This window comes from Lemur catta, chromosome 5 (genome assembly GCF_020740605.2).
Source record: "Lemur catta isolate mLemCat1 chromosome 5, mLemCat1.pri, whole genome shotgun sequence".
NCBI lineage: Eukaryota > Metazoa > Chordata > Mammalia > Primates > Lemuridae > Lemur > Lemur catta.
Genome location: NC_059132.1, coordinates 111485802 through 111510251, shown reverse-complemented (window position 1 = coordinate 111510251; position 24450 = coordinate 111485802). Strand labels below are relative to the sequence as shown.

Sequence of the window (24450 nt, the reverse complement as noted above, 5' to 3'; positions counted from 1 at the left end):
AAGGTAACTTTCTTTATAGTCTGAATAGAAACTAAAGCCTGGGTGTAAAATCCTGAAGTTTGAAAGAACACTTTGGTCTTGAGTTTTGTGAGTTGTAGGAGACTGAAATTTGTTTGTGCCAGCTGTTTTCAATCAGCCAAATCGGAAAGTTAGTGGATATCTTAAATTTCTTTTTTACCATTCCCCACACTTTATTAATTACCAGGTACTCTTAATATTTCTCAAAACCCTCTCTGCTTCTCTATATTGCTGTGTCTTAGCATGAGGGGAAAAAAACATACCCAAAGTGTTTTTCTGTTCTCTTACTCAACACAGCAACAGTTAACACATGAGACTTCTGTGAGCAGAAGGGGGGGTTCCCCACACACCAAGCACACAGGTGGGGGTTCCCCACACACCAAGCACACAGGTGGGGGGTTCCCCACACACCAAGCAAGCATTCAGTTGTGCGGCAGCCACCAGCTGGGGGTCCTTCAGTTCCAACACTGTCCACCTGGAGATGTGTCAGATCCCACGAGTTGAGGGCTCAGTCCTAAAAAACCACCCCCCTTCCCACTTCCAATGCCAGTGGCAAGCCCCAGGTTATTTTGCCTGTGCTTCTGACCAACTGGCTATAAATCAGGGACCCCCTCCTTGGCTTCAACTAATTTGCTAGAGCGGCTCACAGAACTTACGGAAACACATTTACCAGTTTAATATAAAGGATATTCCAAAGATACAGGTGAAGATATGCGCAGGGTGAGGTATGGGAGACGGGAGACAGAGCTTCTGTGCCCTCCCTGGGCACGTCACCCTCCAGGAACCTCCATGTGTTCAGCTACGTGGGATCTCTCTGAACCCAGTCATTTTGGGTTTTTATGGAGGCTTCATTACATAGGCATGATTGACAAGCATGTAGAAATATGACTGGACAAAAAGGGTATGATCTAACACTAATAGACTGAGTAGGGAAACCCAGTAAGGCCTCTCTTTGCAGCCTTCCTTCCTCCACAGTATGGGGTAAGACCCCTTCTGAAATGAGGATCTTGTGACTCACAATCAGAAATGTGGTAGAAGTTTAAAATCCTGCCTTGGGCTGGTGAAAGGAGGGAGGGAGAAGGTCAGAGAGAAAAGTTCTTTTTTCTGAGGCATAAAGTGCCCCAAAGTTATTAGAAAAGACTGTAATAAGGGTTATGGAAGTTATGAGCCAGGACCTGGGTGAAGACCAATGTGTATGATAATACCACATTTAGTTCAATTATGTCCTGTCTCATGTTTCGAATTGTTTAAGGGTCTACTCTCATCTGACTCTTTTCTTTGTGCCACCATGCTTGGCTAATTTTTTTTTTTTTTCTTAGACACAGGGTCTCACTGTGTTGCCCAGGTGGTTCTTGGACTCCTGACTTCAAGTGATCCTCTGGTCTCAGCCTCCCAAAGTGCCGGGATTACAGGCATGAGCCACGTGCCTGGCCGCCCCTCTCTGTCTGTAATCTTCAGTCTCTTGCCCTTCTGTCTGTCTTCCGCACTGCTGCTGAGTGCTGGCTTGCTGAAATTCACATCTGATCACGCGGTTTCTCTAGTTAAGGCTTTTAATGGTTTCCCCTGCGTATAGTGGAGGATGTAAGTTTCTTAGCGTGACACATGAGTCCCTCCCTTCATGATCTGGCCTACGTCCAGCACTCTAGCTACTCTCCAGTCCCTTACTGCTTAGGTAAGCTACCCAAACAGGTTTCGTTACTATACTTCTACGTTTTTGCAATACTCTTTTGTTGTTGTCTGTGTTATCTTTTCATCTTTAGTTTAGTTAATTCATCCAAATCCTTTAATATTCTGCTTAAACATTACCTCTGTTAAGTTGTTCAGACTTTTCCAGCCAGCATGCTTATGTTTTCTGAGGGTTATCAAATACCTCGTATATGCCTCTCCTGTGATGCATATTATACCATATTTATAGTTATTCGTTTATATGTCTGTCACCTTCATGCCTTAGGAACAGGAACCATGTCTTATTCATTACGCCAGCACCTGGCTTTGTGCCTGCTCCATGCTAGGTGCTCAGTAACTGGCTATTGAATAAGTTAATAAATGACTCTGAAAACTAACTGTGGCTACTAGATATTAGTGATCCTGTAAACTGAGATAGGAAAAGTGGGAGGACAAGCAAGTTTGGGGCAAATATTTAGGTCTTGTTGAATTTTAGCTCTCATATGATATCCAGGAAGAGATGTACCATTCACTTCTTATGTACCTGTTATTTACTCATACTATAAATATTATGGACCCAACAAGATTTTTTTGTAGATATAGACAAGATTTTTCTAAAATTTACATGGAAAGACAATGAAAAAGAAGAATAAGGTATGAGAAATCAATCTACCCTATTTCATTCTTCTTATATAGCTATAGTAATCGAGACTGTGTGGTATGAACATAGATACAGACACATAGATCAGTGGAACAGAACAGAGAACTCTGAAATAGACCCACATAAATATGCCCAGCTAATTTTTATCAAAGGCGCAAAACAATTCAGTGGAGGTAGACACCTTTTTCAACAAATGGTTGTATAGCAATTGGACATTCATATGCCAAATAAATAAATAAATAAACCTCAATCTATGTCTCATACCTTATATATATAAAAAGTAACTCAAAATGGATCACAGACCAAAATATAAAAAATATTAAACTATAAAACTTTAGGAATAAAACATAGAAGAAAATCTTTGGGAGGTAGGGTTAGGCAAAGATTTTTTTTGACTTGACACCAAAAGCAGAATCCATAGAGGAAAAACTGATTAAACTTCATCAAAATTACATATTTTTGCTCTGTGGTAGACCCTGTTGAAAGGATGAAAAGACAAGCTAGAGAGTGCAGGAAACTATTTGCAAACATATATTTAAACATATCTAATAAATAACTACTGGTAGTATCTACAGTATGTAAGAACTCTTAAAACTCATCAGTATAGGAGCAATCCAGTTAGAAGATGGGCAAAAGATGTGAACAGTCATTTCACTGAAGAGGATGCACATATAGCCAATGAGCACTTAAAAAGATGCTCAACATCATTACCCATTAGGGAAATGCAAATTAAAACAACAATGATATACTACTACACACCTATCAGAAAAGCTAAAATAAATAGTTACAACACTGAATGCTAGCAAGGGTGTCAAGAAACTGAATCACTCATGCATTGTTGGTAGAAATGTAAAATGGTTCAGCCACTCTGGAAAACAGTTTGGCAGCTTCTTAAAAAACTAAACATGTGCCTACTATATGACCCAACTGTTTCACTCCTCAGCATTTGTCCCAGAGAAATGAATACTTAAGTTCACTCAAAAATTTGTAGATGGATATCTATGGCAGCTTTATGCATAGTTGGCAAAACCTAGAAAAAAACCAGTTGTTCTTTGGTGGTTAAACTGTGGTACATCTATATCATAGAAGGGAAGAGCTATTGTTACACACTATAACCCAGATGAATCTCCAAAGAATTGTGCTGAGAACAAAGAGCTAATCCCAGAAAGTAACGTATGGTTTCATTTATGTAATATTCTTGAAGTGGCGATATGGTAGAAATAGAAAACAGATTACGGGTTAAGGGGTTAAGGAGGGGGTGGTGCGCTGGAGAGCGGTGACTGCCTGGGAAAGGGCAGCAGGACAGATTCCTGCGGTGATGGAATGTTGTGTATCTTGACTGTATCAATGTCAGTGTCCTGATTGTGATGTCATACTAGAGTTTTGCAAGATGTTACTAACAGTAGAAACTGGGTACAGGATTTCTCTGTGTTATTTATTATTAATACAGCGTGAAAAACTACATTTGTGTAAAAATAAAAAGCTTAATTAAAAAAACTGAACACATAATATGTCAGATATTTTGCTAAGCATTGAATATGCATACTGCATATTCAGCCAGAATATTGAGCCAGAATCGACACATTGTGAGAGCTCATGACACATTCTAGAATGGCAGACAGATGTTAAGTAAATAATCACATAAGTATGATATTACAACTGTGATAAGTGCTATAAAAGAGAGCTATAAGAACTAGTAATGAGAAAATTTGATCTAGTCAGGAAAGATTTGACCCAGGTAGTGAGTAGGTCAGAGAGGCCTTCCATATCAGCTGCATGATTTAAACTCTGTTTCCTCTTCTGTTAAATGGGGATAATAATAGTACCTAAGCTTTAGGGTTATAGTATTTAATAGAAATATTAAATGAATGAACTCGTAAAGTGCTTAGGATAGTGGCTAGCATATAGTAAGCTCTGTTTAAGAGTTTGTTAAATAAATTTTATAGAGGGATATTTGATTTAGGACCTAAAGAATGAGTAGGAGAGTTAATTAGATAAAGAGTAGCAGATATTATTGTTCCAGGCAGAGGGAGCAACAATAGGCCTGGGGTGGTGGAGGGAGGGGGCAGGGGGAGCAGGAGGCAGTAAGGAGCCTGGTAGGACTGAGAGATTGAAAGATAAGTATACACTGAAAAACGAAGCTGGGGAACTGGGCAGGGGCTAGGCTGCACAGGGTTTTGTCTGTTGTGTTAAAGAGTTTGTCTCCTAAGGGTGGCAGGAAATGATGAAAAGATTTCCCCATGGAATGGGGAGAGATTATGATTAGATTACTTTTTCAAAAAACTGTGCTAGGTGCATTGTGGAGATCAGATTAGGGGGGAGCAAGATGATTAGATATAGATCATTTAGGAATGTATTGCAGGAAACCAGGCTTCATCCCTGCAAATTCTCATAGTTTATTTCTAATCTTCATAACTCTACATATTTGCAAGCTACTGTGTATCTATTACGGTGATTTGAAATGGTTTTAAATATATTTTTTGACAGTTACAATGAAAAAGATATGTTTGCATTTTTTTTATAGGCAAAATTTCAGTTGCTGTGTTATGGTTTAAATAGCCTTTTGTGAACAAAACTGGGAATTGGGTTTAGAACCTAAAAAGATTTAACACTGGTATTCAGATTTTCTTCTGTTGTATTTACTTCATGCTACCATAGAGATCTGAGTATTATATAGCAGTGCCATTCAAAAAAATATTTGTGCTGCAGGTATGAGCCGCATTTGTAATTTAAAACTTTTTATTGGCCGGGCACAGTGGCTCACTCCTGCAATCCTAGCACTCTGGGAGGCCGAGGCGGGTGGATTGCTCGAGGTCAGGAGTTCAAGACCAGCCTGAGCAAGAGCGAGACCCCGTCTCTACTAAAAATAGAAAGAAATTATCTGGCCAACTAAAAAATATATATAGAAAAAATTTTAGCCGGGTGTGGTGGCGCATGCCTGTAGTCCCAGCTACTCGGAAGGCTGAGGCAGGAGGATCGCTTGAGCCCAGGAGTCTGAGGTTGCTGTGAGCTAGGCTGACGCCACGGCACTCACTCTAGCCCAGGCAACACAGCGAGACTGTCTCAAAAAAAAAAAAAAAAAAACAAACTTTTTAGTGGCCACATTAAAAAAGTAAAAAGGAAGTGGTGAAATTCAGTTTAATATATTTTATTTAATGTAATATATCCAAAACATTTTAACATGTAATGAATATATTATTAATAAAATATTTGACATTTTTTCATATTAAGTCTTAGAAATACAGTAGGTATTTTACACTTAGAGCACATCTCAGTTGGGACCAGCTGTGTTTTGAGGGCTCAATAGCCGTATATAGCTAGTGCTGCTGCATCAGACAGCATGGCTCTGTAGCTTTCTGGGTTAATAAGAGGAATGGGTTTTTTTTCTTATCAAATTTATAGAACTAGAAACCCATGCAGGCCAGAGTTTAATTAGTTTATTTGGAACAGAGTTGCATGCTTTTGTTACAAAGATCTGGAGTATAGATAGATGTCTCAGAGGTATTATGAAACTAATTTTTTAAACAGTTTGAAAGAGTTAAATTTCCAGTTATCACTTATGATTTTTTGAGGGACTTTTAGGGAAGAAATGGAAGAGATACAGATCCTAGTACATAGAAAGGTTTAATTTTTTTAGAGAGATTTCTCAATGCTATGTAGCCTCTAGCCGTTGTTCACTAAAGTATGTTATCACATGTATTAAACACTTCTTCTCTGATCATGTAAAGAAATGAAGAATAGAGTGTCTATATTCTTTGCAAAATCTTAGCCTACATGCTTTGATACATCAAAATTAAAATGATTTTCTTTTTTTTTTTTTTTTAAATAGTGACAGGGTCTTGCCATGTTGCCCAGGTTGGTCTCAACCTCCTAGGGTCAAGTGATCTTCCTGCCTCAGCCTCTTGAGTAGCTGGGACTACAGGTGCATGCCACCAAATTTAAATGATTCTTGAACTATTAATGTTTATTTTTTTAAAAAAGCCTTTTGCTTATTTACTGAAAGGTCACAATATTTAATTTTGGTTGCCTCTTTGGAACTCCAAAATTCTTAGTGTGGACAGTTATTTTCATACTTTTCTGTTTTAATATTTAACTTAGATATTAAACTCACTTTAATTATACTCTTACAAATCTCGGTATAATAGGCCATCTTTAGTAGAGGTAACTATAAAGCATTCCTAAAGTTGCAAAGCAGTAAATATTTAAGTTTTTCTTTGAAATTTATGTGATAGTTTTAGTTACTTCCCCCAAGACCAGTTTAATACTATTACAGAGAAGATTCATTTATTGAAAATTGAGTAGACTGGGCACAGTGCCTCACACCTATAATCCTAGCCTTTTGGGAGACCAAAGCGGGTGGATCACTGGAGGCCAGGTTTGAGACCAGCCTGGGCAAACATTGAGACCCCACTACAAAAGATTTAAAAAATTAGCCGGATACGATGGCACTAGTCCCAGGTCTACTGGGGAGGCTGAGGCAGGAGGTTCACTTGAGCCCCTGAGTTGAAGGCTGTAGTTAGCTATGAACGCACTGTTGCACTCCAGCCTTGGCAGAGAGTGAGGCACCATGTCATAAGAGAGAGAGGGGGAGGGAAGGAGGGAGACGGAGAAGAGAAAGAGAGAAAAGAAAGGAAAGAAAGAAAGCTGAACACGTTTCTCTTTTTGACCTCATTGATTGAGTAGACAGTTTGACATTTATTGTCCATTCTGCGTACCAGTCATTATGTCACATGCTGAGAATAGAGCCGTGCTCTTAAGGAGCTCTCAAAACTTCACCTTTTTCAAAGTGATCTTTAAGTTAGGAAGTTTATATATCAAATCTGTTTAAAAGATAGTTATCATCAGTAATATTCTATTTTTCTGAAAAGGAGCAACAAAAGTTGTATAAATAATTTTTTATTATTTAAAGCTCAGATTATTTTTCCATGTGCAGAAGGAAAATTTACTGAGGACAAGTGATTGTCTTAAAACACTCCCAAGTCTTCTAGAACTGGAGTAAGCTTACTTATATTCTTTATCTTCCATGTGCTGTGTGTACTTACTATGACATGTCTAGTAAGTCTTGTTTTACAAGGCGTACTGGTTGACTGCTTTTAGGATTGTATCTTTCAAGTCTCACACATGCACCTTTTAAGTCTATTACTAATGTCATCACATTTATGTTGAACCCTTATTTTGATGTTGAACAAGTAAGTAGATGTATTTAAAAATCAAACTATTTAGGAGTACTATTGATTTAAAAATACACAGACTAAGAACAATGGAAATATATGCTTATTTGAAATTCTCACTTATTGTGACAATTGTCACTTATTATCGTTTTTTCATTGCCTAATGTCTGACCGTAGGCTTTGAAGATTTAAATTTTAAAATGATGAAAGGAGAATGAAAATATTTAAAATTATTTTTTTAATTATAGTATTTATTTTTAAAATTAGGTAGTACTTGCATCTGATAAAATATTCAAAAGGGACAGTCTCTCCCTCACACCTGGTACTTGAGCCATATTGTTCCCTTCCCTTCAGGCAACTTTCTTGGAAATCCCTCCTGAGATAGTCGATGCGTTCATAAACAGTTGTGCACTGAATTTTTTCCTCTGCTTCCCTTCCCCCATTTTTGTGGGGGGAAAACCCCACATATATTGTAGCATACTATAAACATTTCTCTGTACTTTACATTTTTTAACTTAATAATTGATCTTAGAGATTCTTTTATACCACGACCTGAAGAAATTCATTTTTTGTATAGCTGTATAATGAGAATAAACTTATTAAGTCACCCCCCAAATACTTAATATATTGATATAGCTATTGTTATGGTGAGTGAAATTTTTTTAAATACAGAGATCATAACTTTCCTTTTGTGATGTTAAGCTAGATGATTTTTATTATATGTTTGGAAAATGCTAAAACCATTTCCCCCCTCCTTTTTCTTCCAGATAATCAGACAGCTAAATGGAGTCTGAGCAGCTGTTCCATAGAGGCTACTATAGAAACAGTTACAACAGTATAACCAGTGCGAGCAGTGATGAGGAACTTTTAGATGGAGCAGGTGTTATTATGGACTTTCAAACTTCTGAAGATGACAATTTGTTAGATGGTGACACTGTAGTTGGTAAGTTTGGTATTACAATGTTTATAGTCATTAATATCTACTAATAAATATATACATTGTTTTATTGAGGTTGAATTTTTTGATAACATTTTAAAAGAATTGAGGTGAAATTTACATATAGCATAAACTTTTTTTTTTTTTTCCTGAGACGGACTCTCACTGTTGCCCTGAGTGCCGTGACCTCAGGCTAGCTCACTGCAACCTCAAACTCCTGGGCTCAAGCGATCCTCCTGCCTCAGCCTCCCAAGTAGCTGGGACTACAGGCACATGCCATGATGCCCGGCTAATTTTTCTATTTTTAGTATAGATGGGGTCTTGCTCTTGTTGAGGCTGGTCTTGAACTCCTGAGCTCAAGCGATCCTCCTGCCTCAGCCTCCCAGAATGCTAGGATTACAGGCGTGGGCCACCATGCCTGGCCAACATAAACTTAACCGTTGTAAAGCAGCAGTTCCCTAACCTTTTTGGCACCAGGGACTGGTTTCATGGAAGACAGATTTTTCCATGGATTGGGGTCGGGGATGGTTTCAGGATGATTCAAGCATATCACGTTTATTGTGCAATCAAACCTCTCTGCTAGTGATAATCTGTATTTGTAGCCGCTTCCCAGCACTAGCATCATCGCCTCAGATCATCAGGCATTAGATTCTCATAAGGAGCCACAGCCTAGATCCCTCACATGGCAGCCTACAGTAGGGTCCGCACCCCTATGAAAATCTAATGCCCCCGCTGATCTGACAGGAAGTGGAGCTTCTGCAGTGATGCCAGCGATGGGGAGCGGCTGCAAACACAGGTGAAGCTTGGCTTACTCACCCACCACTCACCTCCTGCTGTGCTGCCTGGTTCCTAACGGGCCACAGATGAGTACCAGTCTGTGGCCCAGGGTTGGGGACTGCAGTTGCAAAGTATACTATTCAGTGGCATCTGGCACATTCACAAGTTGTGCAACTGTCACTTCTATCTAGTTTCAAAACATTTTTATCACCCCAAAAGAAAACCCACATTTGGTAAACTTATAAATTTAAATATAATGTAATACAGAGAGGTATAAATTATTAAATCATAATGTGGAAACTGATGAGTTTCTACAAAGTGAATGTTCTCATACAACTATTCCTCAATCAAAAAAAAAATTTTTTTTACTAATACTTCCTAAATCCTCTCTTGTTCGCCCTTCAGTTAAAGGTAATTATTATTTTGATTTCAGTCTAGATTAGTCTTGCAGGTATTTAATCTTTATATAAATGAAAACATACTATATATACCCTTTTATGTCTGGCTTCTTTTATTTATGTTTTGAGATCATCTATGTTGTTGTAAATAGCTGTAATTAATTTATTTCCATTGCTGTGTAGTATCCCATTATGTAAACATACTTCAATTTATTTAGTTATTCTACTCTTGATAGATATTTTGTTGTTTGTGGGTTTTTTTTTTTCAGATTTTGGCTATTACAGATAGTGCTGGTATGAATTTTCATGTACATGTGTTTTAGTGCACACTATGTACACAGTTCTGTATGATTTATACGACACAGTGGAATAGTAGAGTACGTGTATCTCGGCATGATCAGGTATTGTCAAAGACACTTTCAAAGTGGTTGTAGCGTCCGTATTTCTACTAGCAGTGTGTCATACTTGTAGTTGCTCCACATCTTCCCCAATACTTGATATTATCAGTTTTTAAATTTTTGGGTATTCTAGTGTGGGTGCAGTAATAGTCTCTCATTTTGGTTTTGATTTGTGTTTACCTGATGGCTTATGAGTTTTAAGTGCCTTTTTGTATGTTTATTGGCTTTTTAGATTGCCTGTTTTGATGTACCTGTTCAGTCCTTTTCCCTATTTCATAGGCATTCATTATGCATTCTGGTTATGAGTCCTTTCTCGGATACATGTACATGTCTTGCAAATGTCTTCTCTCACTCTGTGGTATGTCTTTTTACTCTCAAAGGACTCTTTTAATGAAGATGTCATCAATTCTAGTGAAATCCAGTTAATCTTTTCCTTTATTCTTAGTGTTTTTTTTGTATTCTGTTTCAGAAATCTTCCCATACCTCAAACTCACAAAGATATTGTCTTGTTTTCTTATAAAAGTTTTATTTTTATGTCATTCACATTTAGATTTATAATCTACCTGGAGTTAAATTTTGTATATGATGTGCATTTAGGATTCAGATTTGTTTTTTCCCAAATGAATTTAACTAGTTGACCCTAGTTGACCATTTATTGAAAAAAACCTTCCTTTTTCCAGTGTACTACAGTGACATCTTTGTCATATTTGTATATCAAGTGGCTATTTTTGCATAGGTCTGTTTCTAGACTTTCTGCTGTATTACATTGAAATATTTGTCTATCCTTATACCAAAACCCAGCATATAGATGAGTGTTGTATTTAAATTTGTCTTTTATTGACCTGTAGCCATTTGCATTTAACACAGTTACCAATATGTTTGGTTTCAAACCATCCATCTTTCTGTTTTCTGTTTGTCACATCTATTCTTTCCTATCCCCTTATTTCTGTTCCCTCCAATAACTTGATGGTTATACATTCACTTACTTTTTGTTCAGTGGGTTACTCTAGAGATTATAACATGCACCCTTGTTTTATTAATTCTATGATTTATTACTTTGAACACTTCCTGGAAAATAGAAGGACCTCAGAATACTTTACCTCTTTTTATCCTCTTTGCAGGGTGTCCCAAAAGTCACCATACATAGGGAAAATGGGAAATTGTTAATTTTGAAAAATTTTGTAATGAATACTTTGTAAATAAAAGTACATTTAGCTACAATTTCCCATTTTCCCTGTGTCTGGCAACTTTTGGGACACCCTGTGTTTTAATTTTTCATATATTTTAAACTGTACAAGACATTATTGTTTCATAAGTCAAAGTCTATTTAGATTTAGTCACATCTTTTTCTATTGTTCTTCATTCCATACAGACAGAAGCATTTCCGTATTTCTGTGTGGGTTATTTTTCTGCATGAAAAACTCTCATTAGTATTTCTTAAATGACCGTCTGCTAGCAGTACATTCACTCAGTGTTTGTAAAAGTCTTTTTTCACCTTTATTTTTGTAGTATATTTTTGCAGCTATGTTCTAGATTCATAATTATCTTCTCTGAACGGTTCAATTTATTATTGCATCTTGAAGGATGGTGTGTCTTTTATTTTTTCCCTCTGGCTGGTTTTAAGACTTTTCTTTGTCTTTGGTTTTCAGAAGCTTAATCAGGATATGTCTAAATGTGGCCTTTGCATTCATCTTGACTGGGTTTATTAGAGCTGCTTAAATGTGTGGCTTGCTTTTATTTTCCTTCTTCACACAGTTTTGACCAGTGTATTTATTCTCAAATGTTTCTTATGCTATTCTGTCTTCTCTCCTCCAACTATATATGTTAGATCTTTTCAATATGACCGTATGTCTCATACTCTTTTCTGCATTTTTCATCCTTTTTTCTTTTCATGTGGATATTTCAGACCATTGGGTAAATACCAAGGAGTGTGATAGCTGAATCATATGGTAAGAGTATGTTTAGCTTTGTTAAGAAACTGCCAAGCTGTCTTCCAAAGTGGCTGTATCATTTTGCATTCCCACCAGCAATGAATGAGAGTTCCTGTTGCTCCACATTTCTTGCCAGTATCTGGTGTTGTCAGTGTTTTGGATTTTAGCCATTCTAATAGGTATGTAGTGGTATCTCATTGTTATTTTCTATTGAGATTTGAATTTCATTTATTTTTCAGCTGTAGAATTTCCTTTCATTTATTTTTTACAGATTTCTATACTTTTGGAGAAGTTATAGTATCTGCTTTTTTGAGCATATTATTCACTTGTTTAAAGTCCATGTCTGAGAATGCCTATATCTGAATCACCTGTGGGTCTGTTTCTATTGCCTATTTTTTGTCTTAGTTTTTGGTCTTTTGTCCCTGACTCCTGGCAGGCTTTGTAATTTTTGATTAACTGCTGGATATTATATACAAAACTTGTAGAATCTCTGGATGGTGTTATCGTCACCAGAGTAAATGTAATTCTTTTTTCTGGTGGAGAGGTGGTCTAGGGGCAAATTACCTTGGACCTATCAAGGACTGAGAGAATTTAGAGCATAGTTTCAGACTTTCTGGTCTATTTTTGGATTACTTTATTTTTAGGACATAGTCCATGAGAATTTCAGTAGAAAGCCTAGTGTGTTTACCAAGACGACTCCTCTTTGGCAGGTACTAAAATTCAGTTTTTGCCTCCCTGGCACTTTGAGACTGTGGAAAGCTGTGCCTGTCATTTTAGTTTCTTAACCAGTCCATTTTGCTTACTGTCTTAGCCTCTTGCTCATGAAGTTTAGGAATCGTAAATATTGTTAGGAGAAAAGTGGCATAGAGTGAACTGTTCTGTGTCTTTCTCTGGATATTGGCCTGTTCAAGTCCACTTTGCCTTGGTGGTTCAGAACTTCAGATTTTGTCTCCTTGACCTCACGAGACTGCCAAAAGCTCCCAATCTTCACTTTCTGCTAGGCCTCTTTGTAACTTTACTTATGAACCAGGAAATGGCTAAAGAGCAAAAATGCTTGAGACCAGTGAGTTTTACCTGTCTGTGTTTCACTTCTTGTCACGATGTTGGCACCTCAAGTTCTAGCTGCCTTTGGATGTTCTTTGATTAAAAAAATTACCGTATTTTACTATTTTTAGTCATTTGCTCTCTTCATCACAGATAGTTTTTTGTTTCCTAATTTTAATGACAAAGTTATAAAACCAGAAAAACACATATATTCGTAATTTGAAACATCAGGTGAAATTAATGGCATACCTATTTTTTCTGTGTTTAAATAGTTCTTTGGCCCTTTAGGTGAGGCAGAAAATTAAGGGAAGTAGAAGAACATAGGAGGACCTAGCTCTTTCTCCATCTTTCCACGCTGCCATCAAGTGTTGGTGATGAAGCACATGACTGTCCATCAGTACAACTTAAGAATTATTCTTAGACAGTACTGTCTTCACTTGAAGTAAGAGAACTTACTGAGATTGACTAATGAGGTGAAAATTGTAGTCGGCTGCATGTTTAAGCAAATTAACTTTCAATAGTTAAATTATGTTGATAACATGCAACGTGCTAGTAAGTTTAAAATTTAGGGCCCTGTGTCCTTTTTTATCATGTCTAAAATATTTACTTGTCAGCATCAAGGATGTCTCCTAGGTTTCTGATTGTATATAGACTGAAAGGGAAATGTGAGGAACAGTAGGGTTGAAGAGGGCTCACTCCTAAGTATTTCAATTTTCTATCTATAGGTAACCTTTTCAAAAAAAATAGAAATACTAAAATGCAAATGTAAGGTGTCCTGAATTTTTGAAAATCTTGGGGCATATGGTAACTGGGAATGGAATACAGAGATATGACATAGATGTTGTATTCTATTCGCCATATACATCACATCCTGAGCTTCAGAACTCAGAAACCACATGGAACACGAGGCTCAGAGGCAGATTGTCTTGGTCAATGTATTGTGACCCTACTGTCTGTGCTAAAAGTTACCTTCTGAGCTATTATTAAAGAAATTCCAGTATTTTCATTCAAATATCTATTGTTAGATTTAGCTTTACTCAAAATGTTTGTAATTTCATTCATCTCATATCCCTCCTGGGTATATACCATCCAGGTATGTTCATAAATACTATTTAAACGAGAAATTTCAGAAGAAGAGGTCTGGCAAAGTAGATGCAGGGTGACCATGCCTCATTCTTAGGGTGAGGACACGTCGTGGAGTGAGGATACATCTCACAATACAGGGTCCAGCCCTGTCTGCTGCAGACACAGAAGTGTGGCATCGATATTACGAACCTGAGCTGTCTCTAAGACGTGGATCCATATTAACGAAGGTTTTAGGTCTTCTTAGGTAAAACCATCATGCAAATGTATTTATAGTGAGAAATATACTAGTAATATACTTTATTCCAAAAAGAGATGTAAAGCAGCTTATAAAGATAAAGAAAATTTAATCATTAACATAAGTATTTGACAAGGATAAAGCAAAGGAAAAATAAGTTGAAGTGATATAAAATGTAGAAATGAGACCAATAAAAAATGTTGCCAATATACTTTCTAAGGGAAGACTATAAATTTGCCTCTAAGCTTTGTAGCAACAAGTAAATAAAAGAACCTGTTTAGCTGAATGATTCACAGTGTTTACAAGGGAAAAACTTAACCAGTTTCTCAGCAGATACCCTATTACTAATATTAAAATAAGTTTCTAAGTGCCATTATAAAGTGGTTACTATCTAATGTGTTAAACAGTGATTTTTAGGAATATGATTGGAGCAAACAGCAATGAGTTTCACAGGGCTTTTATTAGAACATCCATCATTGTCTCCTACTTGTATCACAAGACCTAATTCCACAAAGGCACCACTATTATACGGTTAGGCATTGAGTATTTATGATGGTCTGGCAGGATTCACAGATGTATTTTAGAGTATCTTGGAATAGGTGGACTGTATAGAGTTTCAGAAAATCATCAATGTATGTGTATTTTTGTTGATGTTTGGCATATATTAGCAGTGATTTTAGAATTATAATAGAACTATGTTATAGTAGAGTATATTATTTACATTTAGCTAGCTTTCCTTAAGCAGTAGAACAGCCCAGCTAAACCTAAGACTGAATAGAAGCCACCAGAAGTCTGCTTAATGAGAAGTAGAGGCTGTGTGCATGGGCAAAGGCAGGAATGTTCATTCAAAATGATTTTGTATCTACCAGAAAACACAGATAAAGAATAAACAGAGGTCCAAAACTTATAATGCCATATGACAAGGCCATGATAATTTTAGCTATGATAAATTTTAAAGGAGCTATCACAGACATTAAAAAAAAGTGAAACAAACAAAAGCAAAGTATTCTCCCAAGTATCCACAAAATGCCTGGATTGGAAGAATAAATGTTGAGTATCACTTACCTGAAATGCTTAGAACTGGAAATGTTTGGGATTTCAGAATTTTTTGGATTTTGGAATATTTGCATTATATGAAATGTCTTGGGGATGGGACCCAAGTCTAAACATGAAATTCATTTATGTTTTATATACACTTTATATACATAGCCTAAAGGTAATTTTATGTAATACTGTTAATTTTGTGCATGAAACAAAGTTAGTATATATTGAACAATCAGTAAGCAAAGGTGTCACTGTCTCAGCCACCGAAGTGGCTCAAAAGTACCTCTACCTCAGCCACACATGTGTTGGGGCTCAAAAAATTTCAGATTTTGGAGCATTTTGGATTTCAGAATTTCAAATTAGAGATGCTCAACCTGTATTTATTCTTAGTATCTTTTAAGGCAGCAGTTCCCAGACTTTTTGTTCTCAAAATCCCTTTCTACTATTAATATTCAAAAATTATTGGAGACCCTAACAAGCTTTTTAAATATTTATTTATTTATTTATGCATGCTCTGTCACTCAGGATGGAGTGCAGTGGCATGATCATAGCTCACTGCAGCCTCAAACCCCTGGGCACAAGCAGTCCTCTTACCTCGGCCTCCCAAACAGCTAGGTGCACCAGCACACCCACCTTTTTTTCATTATTATGATTTTTTATAGAGACAGGATCTTGCTGTGTTGCTCAGGCTGGTCTTGAACTCCTAGCCTCAGGTGATCCTCCTCCCTTGGCCTCCCAAAGCACTGGGATTTTAGGCATGAACCATAGCACTCAGCCTATTATAGTTACCAATATTTACCATATTATAAATTAAAATAGAACTTTATCACTTCATTTAAAAATAACAATAATAAACTCATGTTGTAACAATAAGATTTTAGTGAAAACGTAGCTATATTTTCCAAAAATAAATTTAGTGAGAAGGTGGCATTGTTTTGTATTTTTGTAAATATCTCTACTATCTGGCTTAGTAGAAACCGCTAGAGTCTCATATATGCTTCAATCTATTATGATATGTTGTCTTGGTCAAAATATATAACAAAATTCAGCCTTATACCAAAATATAGTTAGAAAGGGAAGAAATAACTTAATAGCCTTTCAGATCATTGTGGATATTCTTCTTTGATACTATACCAAAACCTGACAAATGGTAATTTCTTAAAGGTTAATTGCAATGTGAAAAGTGTATTAATGAATATTTTGTGCTGTGTTAAATTAAAATCCATTGGCCTATCTTGCACTTTGAATGGACCTATTACCCATGCATTTTTTTGTAATGTCGTACCTTAGCCATTTGGAAAATTGATTCACTGATGCATCGGTTTGCTAGGGGCTGCCATAACAAGGTACCATAGACGAGTAGCTCAAACATCAGATTTATTTTCTCACAGCTCTTGAGTTGGCAGGGTTGATCTCTTTTGAGGTCTCTTGCATTGGCTTGTAGATGGCTGTCTTATCCCTGTGTCCTCCCATGGTCTTTCCTTCTTGTGTATATTTTGTCCTAATCTCCTCTTTTTATAAGGAGACCAATCACATTAAATTAGGCCCCCACACCCACCACATCATTTAACTTTAATTACCTCTCTAAAGAGGTAATTTGGACCTTATCTCTAAATACAGTCCTATTCTAAGGTAAAGGAGTTAGGACATTAGCATGCAAATTTTGGACAAACATTAGTCGTCTCATAATGGCTGATCTATGCAGAGTGTACATTTCATTACACAAAATCAAAAAGTCACATCTTTTACTAGATGTGCCACCAATCCCATCAGAGAAGTCTTTAACTCTTCGGAAGCTGTCTGGCTCACAGTGGTGAATACAAGTTTTCCAAAATTTAATTTTTGCTTGAGAACTCAAATTTTATTATTAACAAATACTATCAGTTGCCTTACTTGAAAAAGCAGGCTCACTTGATTCATGTTGAGAAAATGTCTGGCAGATTCTGAGGTTAGTGTCAGTTGTTTCAGATAAAAATGGTGTTCCATGAAAAAAGTTCAACATATAATGCAAACATTCAGACAAGTGCTTTTCTTTAAGACAGAACCATTGTGCAGTATAAGCAAAAGCATTCTAATGTATTCTTCCCACTTTGTTAGAGTATCAAAAGGATGTATACTCAAGAGTTGTGATTTTATAAAATGAATACTATTTACTGTTTTATTAAGGACTTTTGGAAGTGAAACAGGCTTTTCTTTTCCATAAGTACTTGGCGGTGAAAAATACAATGAATTCCAGAACATTATGATGCACTGCTTAGATTTATGATAGATAACGCTATTTTACCCACTGCTGTTTTTGTGCTGTAAAAGAAAAGTCAATACAATGAAAAAAAGAAAGAATGTTGTGGTCTGCTGAGCAATCCCTCCCAACCACACCCTAAGTCCTGGAACCTGTAAATATGTTACCTTATATGATAAAAGGGACTTTGTGGTTGTGACTAAAGATCTTGAAATGGAGAGATTATCCTGGATTGTATGGTGGCCCCAGTGTAAGCACAGGGGTCCCTAAAAGAGGGAGGCAGGACGATCCGTCTGTAGCAGCAGACAGACAGTGGAAACGAGATTGAAGTGATTTGAGGGAAAGGCTGTAAGCTGAGGAATGAGGTGGCCTTTAGAAGCTGGGAAAGGCAAGGAAACAGATTCTATCCCAAATCCTCCAGAAGGAACACAGCCCTGCTGACTCTTTAATCTTAGACTTCTGATCTTCAGAACTGTAAGGGAATAAATTTATATTCTTTTAAGCTACTAAATTTGTTTATTACCAAAGTGATAGGAAACTGATACAAATGTCTTAGTAAATTTTATTGAAAATGTTTTTAACCTCACAGACCCTCTGAAAATTAGATCTTGGGGATTTATAGGGGGTCTATGGGCCATACTTGACCACACTTTTGAGAATTTTCTTTTAAGCTGCCCAGTGTACGCTGGGCAACTGAATAAGGTGATTTGCTATGTTCTGTTACAGACTATAAGAGAGGAGGGTTTGTATAAAAAGGGTAAAATCTGCATATATATATCTCCATCCCAGTTTTTTTCAAATATTATATGCACACAGTAAAAAAGTTGGAGGGAAATATACCAAATAATGGTTTTTCTTTTGGTGATCGAATTTGGGTACTTTTTATTTTTCTTTATACTTTTCTATGTTTTCCAAATCGTCAGCAGTTTGGCTGCAGAATTATAAAACTGAAGCTCAACTTCCATTTCATTATAACGTATATTTGTCAATGTAAGAGGATAGAACAAATTTTATTAATGTTTTTTAAGCTTGATTTATAACTTTACATATTCAGTCATATGGTAAATGGGCCTTCTGTTGTACTGTTGCCCTGGGCCTTGTAAATGTTAGGTTTTAGGTTTGGACTTGTGCCTGGCTGCCATTTCTCCAGGTACCTTGTGTATAATCCTTTGCCTATACAAGCAGTTATTACTGTACTTTGCTTCTTAAATTAGCCCTCAGTCCCTTTAGAAAGTTATACTTTACTTCTGAAATTGGAGTTAAGGGCCCCTCCTATGTAGTAAATTATGTTGCTTCTATTGTGTTTGCTTTCTTCACTTTATTGTTATGTCTTGTTTGTTTATAGCCTGCCCTTTTTTAGTAAAATTATCCTAGTAATTTTTGTTATTTTCCTGTGTACATAGCTCTGTTTAGAGCTGATCCATTATATTTCGATTACATAGTTTAACTCTTTTTTTTTTTTTTTTTTGAAACAGAGTCTCACTCTGTTGCCCGGGCTAGAGTGCCGTGGTGTCAGCTCACAGTAACCTCAAACTCCTGGGCTCAGGCAAACCTTCTGCCTCAGCCTCCCGAGTAGCTGGGACTATAGGCATGCGCCACCGTGCCTGGCTAATTTTTTTTTTCTATGTATTTTTAGTTGTCCAGCTAATTTCTTTATATTTTTAGTACAGACGGGGTCTCACTCTTGCTCAGGCTGGTCTCGAACTCCTGAGCTCAAACAATCTGCCCACCTCAGCCTCCCAGAGTGCTAGGATTACAGGCGTGAGCCACCACGCCCGGCCTACATAGTTTACCTCTTGATGAGCAATCTTATTTTCCTTATTTCCAAACTTTGTGGAGAAGGGATATTTGTATATCATGGGCAGCCACATGTGCTGTTTATTTCTTCTTGCTCCCTTCTTACAATGTCTAATACGCTGGCATGCAGATAGTAGGAGCTCATTAAAAGTTTCCTGTTTTGTAAAATATTCATCTATTTACCATATTACATGGTCATATTTTATAACTTTTAAGAGGGTTTTTTTCTTTTTACTTACTGACCTAATATGAATATATAGAGAAAGGTTTTGGTTTAGCTGGACACCTATAAAGTTGGTAGGATATTCAGGACAGTAGCAGAATATATGTCACTCACCTGTATTTTTATATCTGTACTGCCATAGGGACCACCAAAGTGGTAGTGTTTCCCGGCAGGAAAAAGGGACAGGATGGAGAGCCAGGAGAAATCTATAGAGGATAATGTCGATAAATATCTAGCTGTTTGACACTGGTCAGTGTCATCATGTCCATTTTCATTTTCTTATCTGAAAAATGAAGGGAAAAATATTCTACCTAATCAACTCAGATTGGTTTTGGAAACAAAATAAAAGAATATGATAGAAGAAATGGTGGAAGTGTTGCTGTTATACATCCGAATCCTTTGTGGTGAGTTTGGCTCTAGTGCCCCAGGTCTAAACATATGCTTTCTGCAGCCATCAAACAGATTACAGCATGACGTTCAGGTAGATTATCTTGGGTTCATCAAAGTGTTAGATGGTTAACTTCAGGACTTGAATTGTGTTGGAGAAATGACTAATTCTAGGACTAGGGCAGGGAAAATACAAGATGAGGCCAGAGTATCTCGTAGTACAAGAAGTAAGGATGTGCTCAAAAAACAAAGGGATTGGGGCATGTTAAGGGAACACAGGAACTAACCTCACGGCCACCTCATGGCCAAAGTTGGAATAATTTGAGCAACAAAATAAGGAATGTCATATGGATTATTACCCAAAGTATAAAATGAGCCCATATAAATGATATAAACTGATATAAATAAGTAGACGGGGCAAAAGAGGCAAGTTTTCCTTGTAGAAGAATTCCAAATAACTTATGTAATACTCCATCCTTATGGTGGAGGTGCTTAATTCCACCTCCTTCTCCCTTGAGAAGGAGGTGGGCTGTACTTAGTGACTTCCTTCCAAATAATAGGGTACGGAAAAAAGGCAAAAATAGTAAATTTATAATGGAGAAACCTGGCAAACACTGTCTTAGCCTAATGGTGAACATTAATATCACCAGTGATGTAGTATGGATGTCATGTACACCTGCTGTGTTGCAAGAACACACCACCTTTGTGGTATTCTTTGTAAAGACCCATAACCCCAGTCTAATCACAGAAAAAACAGCAGATAAACCCAGACTGGGGGACATTTTACAGGATATCTGACTAATGAAGGTCATGAAAACAAGGAAAGACTGAAAAACTGTCAAAGACTAAAGGAATTTAGGGAGACATAACTAAATGCAATGTGGTATCTGGATTGGAACTTGGAATAAAAAGAGGACATTAATAGAAAAACTGCTGAAATCTAAATAAAGTCTAGAGTTTACTTAATATACCAGTGTCAGTTTCTTAGCTTTGACAAACATATCATGAAAATGTAAGATGTTAACAGCTGGGGAAACTGAATGGGAAGTATTCACTTTGCAATTTTTTGTAAATCTAAAATTATTCCAAAATAAAGTTTATTTTAAAAAATGGGTTAGAAAGTGTTAACTTTTAAATAATAAAAGAAAAATGTGCTTATTATAGAAAAATATGAATGATGAAAAATATAAGGCAGAAAATGAAGATCACCCATAGATTTTACCACCCAGATAACTGATTATTTTGGTATATTTTTTTCTAGGCTTAATTCTATGCATATTCCATTCAGCAAGTAATTCTTAGGCTCCTCTCTGGGTTAGACACCATGGTGGGTGCTCAGGGTAGAGCAAGGAACAGGAACAATCTGAATCTTTCTGATGGAGCTTACACTCCAGTGAGCGAGAGTACTATTAAGATAAACAATCCCACAAAAACAGTTACAGTTGTGGTATGGTAATGCTGTAAGGAAGAATGGATGTGAGGGGAAATCTAAGATATGTCATTTAAGGTGAGAAATGAAAAATGAGCACTAGGCAGGCCGGTGAAGGAGGGAAGTGGTGGAATGCAAGTGCTGGGAGCTTGGGCACAGATGTGGCTGCCGGCAGAGGGAAGGAGCTTGGAGCTTTAGAGGCACAAGGGCTCAGTGTAGGGAATGAGGGCTGGAAAGGGAGGGACTGAGGCTGAGGAGGTGGGTGGTTAGCCAAGGTCTAAATCATGCATGTTAAGATTTTGACACTTTTTCCTAAGACTAGTGGGAAACCATTGAAGAATTTTAAAGCAAGGGAGTGATGTGATCTTTGTCATTTTAAAGGTCATTCACCTGTTGTGCGGGCAAATGTTTTGTTAGGTGGTGAGAGCATAGTGGTTTAGAGGAGAGATGATGGTGTCTAGGACTGGCATTGTGACAGAGGGGGAGTAGACAGATTGAAAATAGATTTAGGGGTAAAATCACCCAGAGATGCTGATAGTTTGGCTGTGGGCGAGGGGGTAAAAGAGAAAGTGTTCTATTATTTCTAGCATATGCAACTGGTAGTGCCATTTATACAGTGGGAAGTTTTTTATTTAATATTAAAAACATTGCTTTATGGTACAGAAGCTTATTTTAATCATTTTTAATGGTTGCATAATATTCAAATACACAAATGTATTCTAAATTCTTAGAAATAAAAATTGCTGGGAGGAAGGCCTTTATTAACAGCTGTTAATGTGTAGTGAATAGAGTGTTTTGAAAGTTGTTGGTGGAATTGTTGCTAAAGAGATAAAAAGTATAAATCCTGCTAAGGCAGTTGGAGTTGGTTGTTTTTTATGAATCAGTATAATGAAGCTCTTTGATAGCAACTACAGGTAGAAAACATTAATAAGGTTATTTTGTTAATAAAATAATGTGAGTAGTTTTTTTAGTAAATATAGTATCCTTGTATGTGGATAAAAAGAAATTTGTGATAGCATGGCTCCAAGCAGTATTCTGAGTTAGAATAATTTGACTTTGCTACAGAGTTTCAAAGGTTGTATTTGTGCATGTTGTCTTCAGTAGATGACAAGTTGATTTTAATTTTTATCTGGCATCTGACATTAACATTGGTGGTATTGTTCTATCGAGTGAGACATTTGGTTCTAAAGTCAAATTTGGCACCGTAAACTCTTAAGCCTCATGAAATGATTACATTGTAAATCTTTGGTAAAGAGTTTTTTAGAAATTTTTAAAAGGAAGTTAACAAAACACTGCTGCTACCAATTAATGGCTGTCTATTGGGAAAAGGTCAAAGCTCTTTCAAATGGTCTACTTAGAATTATTTTTAGAAATAAGTACTTCTAAAGTTCATCTGATAACTTATTCTAAGCAGGGTCATGCTCTTAATACGTTTGACACTCTTCACATTCTGTTGCCAACTACCTTGAAACATTTTCTACACCTGCGTCTCTAGACTGCTTTAATTAAAGCAGCCTACTTAACCTACTGTATACGTGGAAGTAGGGGACTGCCCAAATTTATGTGTTTATATACGAGTAAGGTAATGCATTTAAGGGAAACGTACCCATGCTAAGTTTGTGAAGTACTGTAATTCAGGATCTTACTAATGAACTAGGCAAAAGAATTTGGTATTAATAAACTGGTGCCCTGATAAAATTAGCCTGAGATACCAATGGAAAGCCAGTCAAATACTGGACGGATATCATCAGGAAGGCTCCTTGTTTGTTTCTATTAAGTATTTTATGGTGATGTGTTAAAAACTTTTTCATTACATTTGTAGATTTATCTACTACTATTTCTTGTCATTCTGTCAGTTTTTGCTTTATATGGTTTGATCCCATGTTATTATTAGGTTATATCTTCCTGGTGAATTGAGCCACTTTAATTTTTTTTAAATGACTCTCTTTATTTCTAATTATAATTTTTTAACCTTACAGACTACTTTGATACTGATACAGCTTCCATGTTTTCTTTGGGTTAGAGTTTGCATCCTATACTTTTTTTTTTAACCTTTTACTTTTAGCCTTTATGCATCTGTGTGTTTTAGTTGAAACTCTTGTAACCATATAGTTGGGCTTTTAAAAAAACCCAGTTAGATAATATTTATTTTGTAATTGGAGCATTTAGTCTATTTACACTTAATGTAAATGTTGATATATTTAGGTTTAAATATTATTTCTAAAAATTTGAACTCTTAAAATCTTTTGCTTAGTTCTTGTACTGGTTTGTGTTCATGCATGAGTATATTTGACAAATTCCTTGAAAAGGAATTGTTTAGACATTAAAAAATTTGGCTATTTTTGGTTCTGATTTCGAAAAAGTGATTGTTTTGTGATGTTTGTGAAAGAAAACTCTTCCTGTTTTTAATACTATGATATGTTATTTGGGTAACCACACAGCTATGTTAAGAACTAAAAACTGCTTATGTTTATGAGGTATGAATATTGTAAAACCATTTTGTTTTTTCAATTTATTTTCTGGCTTTTTAGTTTTTAGAATGCCCACTTTTTTAAAGGCTACAATAACTTTACATCTAACTGTGTGGCTTGTTGATTGTCCTCCTTGAAAGCTTTGCCCTGTCTTTTTTTTTCCTGATACTTTTTCTTAGGGAGCATGAGTGACAATGCAAGTTAAAGCTTAGTGTCATATAGTGTGTCCAAATGCAGATGTAAAACAGCCACACTTAATGGATTTTAAGCTACAGTTGTTTAACCTGCTGCTTCTAGTACGAATATATTTAGTTTGAGGAATAAAGAATGTAATTTTTTATCAATATTTATCTCAAGGGATTTTATTTACAAGTGTTCTTTTTTAAACCTTTTCATCACAGAAAATTTAAAACGCACAAAAGCATAGCAAATAATATTATGTACCTTTTTGCCCTGATCACTTAGCTTAAATAATTATCAATTCATGGCCAATTTTGTTTCCTTTCTACTCTCTCCCCAATTATTTTGAAGTAAATTTG

General features: G+C 36.3%; 1 protein-coding gene across 3 annotated transcripts in view; it reads left to right on the top strand.

The window, feature by feature from the left end:
- CLCN3 (chloride voltage-gated channel 3) overlaps positions 1 to 24450 on the top strand; it is an 83483-nt gene that overhangs the window by 6000 nt on the left and 53033 nt on the right. For all 3 annotated transcript variants that reach the window (XM_045552519.1, XM_045552520.1, XM_045552518.1), the window contains exon 2: positions 8283 to 8458. In XM_045552519.1, the coding sequence (XP_045408475.1) occupies positions 8299 to 8458 (160 nt within the window). In that variant the 5' untranslated portion in view covers positions 8283 to 8298. The remainder of the gene's footprint in view (positions 1 to 8282; positions 8459 to 24450) is intronic.